The sequence below is a fragment of the Hyperoodon ampullatus genome, assembly GCF_949752795.1.
Source record: "Hyperoodon ampullatus genome assembly, chromosome: 1".
Lineage (NCBI taxonomy): Eukaryota > Metazoa > Chordata > Mammalia > Artiodactyla > Ziphiidae > Hyperoodon > Hyperoodon ampullatus.
In genome coordinates, this window is record NC_136914.1 from 116,076,281 (window position 1) to 116,088,695 (window position 12,415).

Genomic DNA, 12,415 nt, shown 5'->3' on the forward strand with positions numbered 1-12,415 from the left:
TATATGTGCCACATCTTCTTTATCCATTCATCTGTTGATGGACACTTAGGTTGCTTCCACATCCTGGCTATTGTAAATAGAGCTGCAATGAACATTGTGGTACATGACTCTTTTTGAATTATGGTTTTCTCAGGGTATATGCCCAGTAGTGGGATGGCTGGGTCGTATGGTAGTTCTATTTTTAGTTTTTTAAGGAACCCTCCATACTGTTCTCCATAGTGGCTGTATCAATTTACATTCCCACCAACAGTGTATGAGAGTTCCCTTTTCTCCACACCCTCTCCAGCATTTATTGTTTGTAGAAGTTTTGATGATGGCCATTCTGACCGGTGTGAGATGATATCGCATTGTAGTTTTGATTTGCATTTCTCTAATGATTAATGATGTTGAGCATTCTTTCATGTGTTTGTTGGCAATCTGTATATCTTCTTTGGAGAAATGTCTATTTAGGTCTTCTGCCCATTTTTGATTTGGGTTGTTTATTTTTTTTGATAATGAGCTGCTTGTAAATTTTAGAGATTAATCCTTTGTCACTTGCTTCATTTGTAAATATTTTCTCACATTCTGTGTGTTGTCTTTGTGTCTTGTTTGTGATTTCCTTTGCTGTGCAAAAGCTTTGAAGTTTCATTAGGTCCCATTTGTTTATTTTTGTTTTTATTTCTGTTTCTCTAGGAGGTGTCAAAAAGGATCTTGCTGTGATTTATGTCATAAAGTGTTCTGCCTATGTTTTCCTCTAAGCATTTTATAGTGTCTGGATGTACATTTAGGTCTTTAATCCATTTTGAGTTTATTTTTGTGTATGGTGTTAAGGAGTGTTGTAATTTTATTCTTTTACATGTAGCTGTCCAGTTTTCCCAGCACCACTTATTGAAGAGGCTGTCTTTTCTTCATTGTATGTTCTTGCCTTCTTTATCAAAGATAAGGTGACCATATGTGCATGGGTTTATCTCTGGGCTTTCTATCCTGTTCCATTGATCTATATTTCTGTTTTTGTGCCAGTATCATACTGTCCTGATGACTGTAGCTTTGTAGTATAGTCTGAAGTCCAGGAGCCTGATTCCTCCAGCTCCATTTTTCTTTCTCAAGACTGCTTTGGCTCTTTGGGGTCTTTGTGTTTCCATAAAAATTGTGAAATTTTTTGCTCTAGTTCTGTGAAAAATGCCAGTGGTAGTTTGATAGGGATTGCATTGAATCTGTAGATTGCTTTGGGTAGTAGAGTCATTTTCACAATGTTGATTCTTCCAATCCAAGAACATGGTATATCTCTCTATCTATTTGTATCATCTTTCATTTCTTTCATCAGTGTGTTGTAAGTTTTTGCATAGAGGTCTTTTGTCTCCTTAGTTAGGTTTATTCCTAGGTATTTTATTCTTTTTGTTGCAGTGGTAAATGGGAGTGTTTTCTTAATTTCACTTTCAGTTTTTTCATCATTAGTGTATAGGAATGCAAGAGATCTGTGCATTAATTTTGTATCCTGCTAATTCATTGATTAGCTCTAGTAGTTTTCTGGTAGCATCTTTAGGACTCTCTATGTATAGTATCATGTCATCTGCAAACAGTGACAGCTTTACTTCTTCTTTTCTGATTTGGATTTCTTTTATTTCTTTTTCTTCTCTGATTGCTGTGGCTAAAACTTCCAAATCTATTTTGAATAATAGTGGTGAGAGTGGGCAACCTTGTCTTGTTCCTGATCTTAGTCGAAATGGTTTTAGTTTTTCACCATTGAGGACAATGTTGGCTGTGGGTTTGTCATATATGGCCTTTATTATGTTGCAGTAAGTTCCCTCTATGCCTATTTTCTGGAGGGTTTTTATCATAAATGGGTGTGGAATTTTGTTGAAAGCTTTCTCTTCATCTATTGAGATGATCATATGGTTTTTCTCCTTCAATTTGTTAATATGGTGTATCACATTGATTGATTTGCCTATATTGAAGATTCCTTGCATTCCTGGAATAAACCCCACTTGATCATGGTGTATGATCCTTTTAAGGTGTTGTTGGATTCTGTTTGCTAGTATTTTGTTGAGGATTTCTGCATCTATGTTCATCAGTGATATTGCTCTGTAGTTTTCCTTTTTTGTGACATATTTGTCTGGTTTTGTTATCAGGGTGATGGTGGCCTCATAGAATGAGTTTGGGGGTGTTCCTCCCTCTGCTATATTTTGGAAGAGTTTGAGAAGGATAGGTGTTAGCTCTTCTCTAAATGTTTGATAGAATTCTCCTGTGAAGCCATCTGGTCCTGGACTTTTATTTGTTGGAAGATTTTTAATCATAGTTTCAATTTCAGTGCTTGTGATTGATCTCTTTATATTTTCTATTTCTTCCTGGTTCAGTCTCAGAAGGTTGTGCATTTCTAAGAATTTGTCCATTTCTTCCAGGTTGTCCATTTTATTGGCATATAGTTGCTTATAGTAATCTCTCATGATCCTTTGTATTTCTGCAGTGTCAGTTGTTTCTTCTCCTTTTTCATTTCTAATTCTGTTGATTTGAGTGTTCCTCCTTTTTTCCTTGATGAATCTGGCTAATGGTTTATCAATTTTGTTTATCTTCTCAAAGGACCAGCTTTTAGTTTTATTGATCTTTGCTATCATTTCCTTCATTTCTTTTTCATTTATTTCTGGTCTGTTCTTTATGATTTCTTTCCTTCTGCTAACTTTGGGGTTTTTTTGTTCTTTCTCTAATTGCTTTAGGTGTAAGGTTAGGTTATTTATTTGAGATGTTTCTTATTTCTTAGGGTAGGATTGTATTGCTATAAACTTCCATCTTAGAACTGCTTTTGCTGCATCCCATAGGTTTTGGGTCATCGTGTCTCCATTGTCATTTGTTTCTAGGTATTTTTAAATTTCCTCTTTGATTTCTTCAGTGATCTCTTGCTTATTAAGTAGTGTATTGTTTAGCCTCCATGTGTTTGTAATTTTTACAGAGTTTTTCCTGTAATTGATATCTAGTCTCATAGCCTTGTGAGCAGAAAAGATACTTGATATGATTTCAATTGTTTTAAATTTACCACGGCTTTACTTGTTGACAAATCCTCTTAAAAAGAACTGCCATAATAGAAGTAGCTACAATCAGCTCATTTCACGTAGAAAGCCAGAGTACCATTTTTCCTTGGTACTCATCTGCTGAACAAGGTCAGGAAGATGTTGAAAATGATTTCACGTATATTTGTTCTAGTAAAATGGTGAAACAAAATGTGACGTGACTGATAAAGACAGAATAGAAAAATCAAATAGAGTGGGATTATCAAATCTTGGCTATATTTGCTAGCTTCAGAATATAAAATAATTGTGTGGTTTTTTCCTTGACATTTAGCTCAGTAAATGTTTCTGATAATTCAAATGCAAATTTCCAATTTCTGAGATAATTTATTTTCATTATATTGTTAACACTTAAGGTGAGCCACATTATACTTTCCATTTCACAAAAGGTTTCCCTCCCTGGGAGAACTTATTTGCATTATTCAGATCTGAGAGTTATAAATGTCAGTGAAGCTTGACAGTTGTTTAAAACAAAATGCAAAGAGCAGGACACTCGTGGGTTTCAGCCCTGTGCATTACGTGAGCTTTCCTCTGTTGTGTAACTATAGCCTGTACAATGTATCTTGGTCCACTACGTACATAGCCATGGTCAAGGAGGACGCACAATATAATAAAGTGTGAAAGGTAATGCAATGGGCTTGCTTAGCAAATATGAATGAGTGTCTCCTCTGAAATAGGCACTTTGCTGAGTGTTGGAAATGTGCCCATGGATGAGACAGATGGAAACTACATTCTAATAGGACAGAGGAGGGAGGGAAAGAAGGAAGGGGGAGAGGGAGGGACGAAGGGAGAAATCGCAAACCAACGGCTACAGATTTAGAGAAAAAGGATTAGTAAGTGATATGAACTTTAATAAAGAACTGAAAACTCAAATTTGGAAATGAGCTAGCTATTCCCACTATTTGCATGACAGTTCAAATTTTATTTTATACCTTATGTGTTCTTCTTTGTGTATTATTGTATCTATTATATATCTAGCATGCCAAATTAAGCCAGATCTTGTTTGTCAGAGAACTCAAATTTGGAATCTGAGCTGAGACTTGACTTGAAGTGGAGTTTACCTGTAAAAAAAGGGGATTAGGAAATGAATATGATAAACAAGATAAAAGATAAATAGTATAAGCTGCTTTGAGGAGCAGTGTTATTTAAAATACTGATAAAAACTAGGCAAATACATCAAAGGCTAACTACAGATATTTCCTATGCCAAGTTTGGGCTAGTTTTCTTGAGCTGCCACCCGACCACTCCTCATCTAATCTTCTGTAGGGACCACTGGTTGTCTTCCCTCAGCCTTTCCCCCAGACCATCTTGACAGCCCCAGGTTGCTATAGAGGATTTCATAATGTAAAGGAGAAATATAGATATTCCTAATGTGGAACCCATGAACTAGGTTAGGCCAAATAGAACATTTCACTCCCCTTGACCAAAAATAAAATTAGTTAAGAGTTGGCATTATGACTTAAACTGATCCAAGGACGGAATTTTGAGGCTTTTTTTCTGAAAAACTGGGGACCGACATGCTCACTCTCCTTATGAATGGCATGATATACGGTAATGAAGACAGGAACTGCTAAAACTATTTTATTACACATAGGGAAGGAGGATGACACAAGAACAAGAGAGGAGCTGAATGAATCAGAGGTAAAAGCTGGAACCTGAATCAGATCACACCTGAAATTTGCACTATTTTCACCCTTTTCAGTTGCTGGCTTCTTAGCTGAGCCTGTCATTTCTGTGAATCATTTAATTCAGTTGAGTTCAGTTTTCTAATTAAAATTTCTTCTGTCTATCCATGATGGAATCCTCTTTGTTTAGATTTTTATACATATGGAAACTGTTTGTCCCCTTCATTGACTCTGCTATCCTGGGCAGACAATGGATTTCTTTTCTAGCCTCACACATTCTTTCCATCTCTCTGACCTCCTACTGCAGGGAACTGCTCAGCTATGTATCTTAATACCCTCCATGAATCAATAGCCCAGACCAATTTTCATGGAATCACTCTGGCATCAGGAACCCATATTCTCTGACACTGGTAGGCTTTGAGGGAAATAGCTATAAATTACTAAAACTTCTCTCCCAGAATACAGCAGGGTTGAAAACTGAATAAAATGTCCTTGGCCTATCGGCATATATTCTGAGTTTAATGTGATGTTTCTATAAGCAAGTTATATTTTAGAAATGAATTACTTTCTCTTCAAGTTTGAAGATTTTGGTTATTGAAATTAAATGACTGCCTAAGTCCTGCATGAACACAAATCTAGCTTAAATATTGTGTCTCCAGGTAGATGAAATTTTCTTACAGCATCCAGTTGGAGGAACACTTCTGGATGAATTAAAAACTACATGGATATGATATGAATAATTATTCATGAAACAGACATTTATTAGCGTTCCACTTTGTAGCACACACTACTCTAGGTCCTATGAAGTCCATATTAGGAATTATAAAAACTCATGTCTACTCTCAAGGAACTCATATACAAACAACAAATAATAGTGCAGTGGGATAAAAGCGTCACCATCATAGAGACACCAGTCATACAAATGAGCTAAAGATGGTTCCTATATATTGGCCTTTGTTTATTTCTTTAGATCAGACTGAGATGTATTACCTGAAAGCACAACAGTGACAAACTCAAATTTTTACACATCCAATTGTTAGCTTGTTAAACATCACTAAGTTAAGCAGATTTTTAGCCTTGTAGAGTCTCTCTGCTTTCATATCCCACAAAACTGCACCTAATGCCTGCTAGCCAAAGATAAGAGAAAACTACAAGACAACAAAAAACACAAAGCCACTATTTCCCTCGGGAGCTGTCAGCCAGGAGAGTCTTTGCCAGGCTGCTGAGCACATCCTCTAGATGTAGAAGGCTGTCTCTGAGCCCCTTTCCCTTGAGGTCTTGCCCCCTCCCCTTCTAGATGGTGGCTCCCACCCCTTAAGCCTCCAGACTTCTGATGCTGGAAGGTACCTCCCCTGGATGCATTCCATCAAAATAAAGCTTATGAGTACTACTGCCAGGTCATATCTTTTTTCCTGCTTATCCCTGAAATCCTCAAACACTGCCTAAGCACATAAGCCAGATTCAGTGAGAGAGAAGAACATAGGAAAGTTGAGAGGACAAAGAAGGGGATAAAGGCAATCACAGTCATGGGGACAGAATGTACAAAGTTCTGAAATGTAGTACATTCTGGATATGAACTTTCAGGGATTCAGTGTGGTTGGAGTGTCAAAAGCAGAATGTGAGAAATGAGATTAGACAGGTACACAGCAGATAGAGCATGTCATGCCAAGAGGTTTGTATTTATCCTGGCAGCAATGGAGGTCTGTTAAGGAATGTTAAGTGAGGGAGTAAGTGATCAGAATTGTATTTTAGAAAGATCCACCTGGAAGCAGCATGGAGAATGGTTTTGAGGAAAATCAGCACCACAAAAAGTTTGCCCAAATAAGAAACCATTACAGTAACATCAGTGAGAAATTATGAGGCCTTGGACAAAGGTGTGATAGAGGTATGGAAACAATGAATGTTTGGGGTTTTTTGTCTTTTTTTTAAGAACAAGAATCGAGAGCATTTTTTGATTGACTTGACATAATGGGTGAGCGGATATGAAGAGAAAAAGATGACTTCCTGGAATCTGGTTTGGATGAATGGCTGCATTGTAGTGTATAAATTAAAGCTGAAATAGAAATCTCAGAAGAAGGAATGGAAAGATTTTCTGGTTGGAGGGCCAACATTAATTTCAACTTTGAACATGTTGAATTTGAGGTCTTTGGAGTCATTTAGTCATTACCATTAGAGAACTGAACAGAGCTGGGAGTCCAAAATTCAGAAAAAATCTATATATGACAAAAATTTGGACCTAGCCTATGAGCAGTGGTTGAAGACACAGAAGTGATGGGACTGTCCAAAAATAGTAATGAAATATAAGAATCCCAGATGGATTCCAAGGTACAGTGATATATTAAATGAATGACTACAGAGAGAATAATATACAGAGGAGAGGTATCCAGGAAAGAGGTGACATGGACGTGAAAAGAGAAGAAATATACAGAAAGAAAGAGAGAAATGAAAAGTTTCCACAACCTCCTTATAAGATCAACTATTTAATAATTTTAAATTTAAATAATTTTTTGTTCTTTATTTTGAAATATCAAAATAATTGTGATCTCATTAGTATCTTTGAGCTATGCTCTTCAGATTGTGAAGTGTGGTCTACATGCATCAAAATCACCTAGGAGTGTGGTTTAAAATTCAACTCTACTCCAGAAATCTGAGTCAGTGATAAGGGATGTGGATCCAGGAATCTGACTTTCCTAGCTTTCCAGGTTTAGTCCTACTGTCTTACAAGGAATTTGGGGTAAGAGCTCCATTGAAGTGAAACTAAAAACTAGGATTTAGGATGTGAGGTTTGATGTTTAAAGATCTTTAATCCTGCTTTCTGCAGTGCTCAGACCAAGATTGTAAAAAATGGTTAACTGTATAAGAAAGATCAACCTAGTCATCAGTTTCTGAATCAGACTGAGAAGTTAATATATTTAGAAAACAAAATAGGTTCCTTTCATGAACCATTATCTATATATTTTTAATGATCAAAGTAAGATCCATAAAATGTCAATCTGTGTTGTAATTAATTAACAAAAGGAAATGAGAGTTTCAGCTATTCCAGCCAAGCCAGTAGATTTAAACTGTACACTAATTTTTAAGTGAACAGAAACCTTTAAAATATATGTCAAACTATTCTTTTTTTTTTAACATGAGGGTTAAAGAATAAATAAGGAGTTGAATGACCTACTCCTGTAATACAAATAATTACATAAGACACTTCATAAGAACAGGACAGATGTCTGGTTTGTCATAGCATGCCCACATTTAGCAGAGTGCCTGGTATATAAGCTACTCAATAAGTGTGATTTTAATAAATGAGTTTTAGATTCAAACAGAACAGTGTTCAGATACATACCTACCACACACCAATCCTTTGACCTTGAAAAATAATTGTAACCTCTCTGTTTTAGCCAGGGGTCTCTAGAGAAACAAAGCTAATAGAATATATTCAGATATATAGAATGAGATTATGAGGAATTGGCCGAGCAATTATGAAGGCTGAGAAGTCCCACAATCTGCCATCTGCAAGCTGGAGGCCCAGGAAAGCTGGCAGTGTGGTTCCAGTCCAAACTGACAGGCCTGAGAACCAGGGGAGCCAATGGTGTAAGTCCCAGTCTGAGTCTGAAGGCCCCAAAATCAGGAGCACTGATTTCCAAGGGCAGAAGACAGCTGTTCCAGCTCAAGCAGAGAGAGCAAATTTGCCCTTCCTCCTTCTTTTTGTTCTATTCAGGCCCTCAATAGATTGGATGATGCCAACCTGCATTGGTGAGGGCCATCTTCTTTACTCTGTTGTCTACCGTTTCAAATATTAATCTTTTCAGGTGACACCCTTACAGACACACCCAGAAATCACGTTTTACCAGCTATTTGGACATCCCTTTGTCCATCAAGCTGATGCATAAAGTTAACTATCACATTCTCTCAGTTAATTTTCCTGTAAGCTTGTTCTGGCCTTACATGGTACAGTGTGTGAAAAGTGACTCACAGAGCATAAGCAGTCAAAATATGCAGAGGTAAATTGACCTTGAAGCTATCATAGCTTAAGTCAGGGCCTCTTACTTGCATATGCCCCTTCCAAAGCCTTGTATGGGGCTCTACTAATGGGTTAATGTGATGTTTTTTTGTAATGTTTGCAAAAGTAACATTTTTTATATTATTTTTATAAGAAAGGGTCCCCTAAATGAGCTTTAGGCCTCATAAAACTTGGCTTTGTCCATTAATATATGATAAGTAGTATTATTATTTGAAAAAGAAATTTTATACAACCTATAGAAAATTCCTAGCACATTACTGGCACATAGTAAATGAATTATTTTTACGTATGTTATAAATTGCTGATTTATAATATAGACTGTTCCAGCAATGTACATGGTAGTTTATAAATATACAGAAAATATATAAAAATAAAAAGTGGAAGAAGATAGAAGTTTTCTAACAGAAGAGAGGTAAGATGAATCCATACACATTCTAGCAGTCAAAGCAAAATGAAATAAAATTGGGTATTTATTTCACAGTGTGCATGAGCAGATGAAGTGCTAAGTAGAAACTCAACTATTTCCAGTATGAAGTAAAATATTTATTCTAGGAGTTTTTCATTAGAAGAAAAGTGTAATGTACTGAACAATGTCTTTAGGGCATCTTTAGAGTAAAATCAGCAAATGATATCATATATATGTTAAAGACCCCATAAGAAAAGCGTGATCATAATTTTAGTCTTACTTTTTAGATCGTATAAATTCTTTGTAAAAGGATGTGAAAAAAGGAAAATTTGTGTGTTTATTAAGGTAGGTACGGAGTTGTTGAATAAAGATTCTCATAGAGGAGCTAGGAAACGCCAGTTGATTACAAGAGATTTGCATTGTGAGATGGGTCACAGTCAGATAGTAGTTTTATAGCCAAAAAAGGAAAAATTTATTGTGCAGTGACCCGAGTGGTGGGGAGGTAGTTAAAAACTGATAACAAACATTTGGGCTGGAGAAATTGACTCCAGAAGTCGTTATACAGAATCCTACGGAGGTGGCCCGTGCCAGCCCTGCGCCCGTCGCGCCCCTCACCTCCCTCGCGCCGTTGCGACCTCACGCCCCACCCCGCCCCGCGCCCTTCATGATGCCGCGCCCCTCACGCCCCTCACGCCAGTCGCGTCCCCCACGTCCCTCGCGCCCTCGCGCCCTCACGCCCCTCACGCCACCGTGACCTCACGCCCCTCACGTCCCTCGCGCCGTTGCGACCTCACGCCCCACCCCGCCCCGTGCCCTTCATGATGCCGCGCCCCTCGCGCCCGTCACGCCCGTCGCGCCCCTCACGTCCCTCGCGCCGTTGCGACCTCACGCCCCACCCCGCCCCGTGCCCTTCATGATGCCGCGCCCCTCGCGCCCGACACGCCCGTCGCGCCCGTCGCGCCCCTCACGTCCCTCGCGACCTCACGTCCCTCGCGACCTCACGCCCCTCGAGACCTCTCGCCCCTCACGCCACCGTGACCTCACGCCCCTCGCGTCCTTCGCGCCCCTCACGTCCCTCGCGCCCTCGCGACCTCACGCCCCTCACGCCATCATGACCTCACACCATCATGACCTCACTCCCCTCGCGCCCTTCGCTCCCCTCATGCTGTCGCGCTCCCGGCGCCGTATCGCCGGGCGGGAAGCAGCGAGAGCCAGGCGCCGGAGAACGTTCGCCGCTTGTGCAGCTCAGCGAGGGCGAGGCCGGAGGAGGCGAAGGCGGCTGCGTCCCTGGGCGCCACCAGCTCCGGCCCGGAAGATGATTGAGGAAACTGAGAGCAAGCGTAACATGGCAGAGAAGAGGCAGCTGTTCGTAGAAATGCGTGCTCAGAATTTTGATGTCCTATGATTATGAACTGACAGATTGCAAAGTACGATTTGTACCAAAAAAACGATGCAGCCTCCATCTTGCTGGTCTCTGGAACATGCTGGAAGCCTTTCAAGACGACGGCCTTGATACACTGGACTCATCCCCTGAGATCAGTATGTCCCGCCTCGTGACCGACCCTCATCCATCTACTTCCAGCTGAGCACGTGCCGTCCTTCTCATGAGTCGGTGTGGACCAGCCCCTCAGCTCCTCCGCGACGTGATTGCTGCTGTGACAGTGAGGCCCGAGGCAAGTTGATGGTATTTTCTGTTAAAGCTGTGTTAGCATGTGTGGTGGAAAAATGCTGGACAAGTTGAGATATGTTTTCTCCCAGATGTCAGATTCCAGTGGCTTAATGCTATTTAGCAAGTTTGACCAGTTTCTGAACGAAGTTCTAAAGTTCCCAGCAGCTGTCTTTGAAGGGCCATCTTTTGGTTACACAGAGCACTCAGCCTGCACCTGTTTTCCACAGCCGAAAAAGAGAATGCTGAATATGCCTTTAGACACAGCAATGGCTGATCCTCCTCCCTGGGGCCTTGTCTGGCTACCTCTCAAGCATAGGCTTGCCCACACGAAGGAGGTCTGCCATCCCATGGAGTGCTCCAGTTTCCAGTGTGAGGTGGAGTGCTCCTATTCCTGGTTTGAGCATGGGATGGGCTTCTGGTACCCATGCCGGCAGTTGCCACACCTCCAGCTCTGCCAAAATTGCTTTTTGTGTGGCCATGCCAGTGTCCCTCACGGCAACCAATACCAGGTGAAGGAGCATTCCTCCTTGGTAACTGCTTTGTGTCTCAGTCTGTGTCCCCAACAGTTCGTCTGTTTCATCAGTAACAACACTAGGGGCACTTTCCTCATAGGTGCCTACCATAAATAAGGGTGTAGTGTAATGAAATATTAACACTTACATTTATGACGGGGCTTGCAGATGTGTTGTGCTTCATCACTTGATTTGAAAAGCAGAGTTTTTAAAGTATGGGGAAATGGAGTTACAATGACATTTGACAAAGGTCCCTTTTATTCAGTAAATTGGAATGTGACAGTGCTCCCTTTCCGAGTGAAAGGTGTCTTGTTTTAAAATTGTACAAGGGCTACCACCCCCACCCCAAAAGACTAAACTCTCTGAGCTTTACGGAAGATTTAAAGTTCTTTTTTTCAAGCAAGTTGACTTCGTGCTTATAGGGTTTAAATGTTGCAAAGAAAGCTGCATGAAATGAAGTTAAATTTTTGATTCTCAAGTTGGGGAAATACTGTATTTTACAATTGCCACGTGGATGTCTTTACTTTCTAAAATAGTCTTTTAAGTAACAACATTTGGGTGGAACTCAATGTCTCATTTTTCTGTGGTGTTTATTAATCATGTAATAAGTTCAGCACCAATCATTTTTCCTTCCCTTCTCTCAGTTTATTTACAGTTTTAAAAATGTCATACTTTTATTTCCAAACAGTTTCTAGAGCCTTGTTTTAAAACCTTTTCCTTTAGTTTTTATTGGTTAGTTTACTAGAAGGTAGAAAAATATACAGAGTCATAAGTATATTTCAGGATCTAAGTTCTCAGGCCTATTCATCCTACTGGATGAAAGCTTTGATAAGTGGGGGTTTTTCCTCTCTTTTTTTTTTTCTTTTTCTTTTTCCTAGTTAACCTTCTTAAAAGTCAATCAAGAAGAAAGCAAGTAAGTTCATATCAGGGATTAGTTAAAAACAAAAACCAAACTTTAATCAAGTGTATACTTTACTTCCTACATTTCTAACAATGTCTTAGGTGTAATTTTTTTATCAGATAGCTTTTCAGTTACAGTTAAACCATATAATTTTGTTAAACTGAACATCCTATCCTGAGTATTGTTGTGTTGTAAATTCCAGTATTTTTTTTTTTTAGTTGAGGTGTCATTATTTTACATTTTTTAAAC

The 12,415-nt window shown here is 39.3% G+C and overlaps 1 protein-coding gene across 1 annotated transcript; it reads left to right on the forward strand.

The window, feature by feature from the left end:
• Nucleotides 1-10,000: 10,000 nt before the first annotated feature.
• On the forward strand, nt 10,001-12,182 carry LOC307057903 (dystrobrevin beta-like; the record flags this gene model as incomplete). Its single annotated transcript, XM_079711210.1, is given in 4 exon segments — nt 10,001-10,453; nt 10,625-10,790; nt 10,793-11,283; nt 12,144-12,182. Coding segments are annotated over 4 exon segments (1,149 nt in total).
• Between the last annotated feature and the right edge of the window lie 233 nt (nt 12,183-12,415).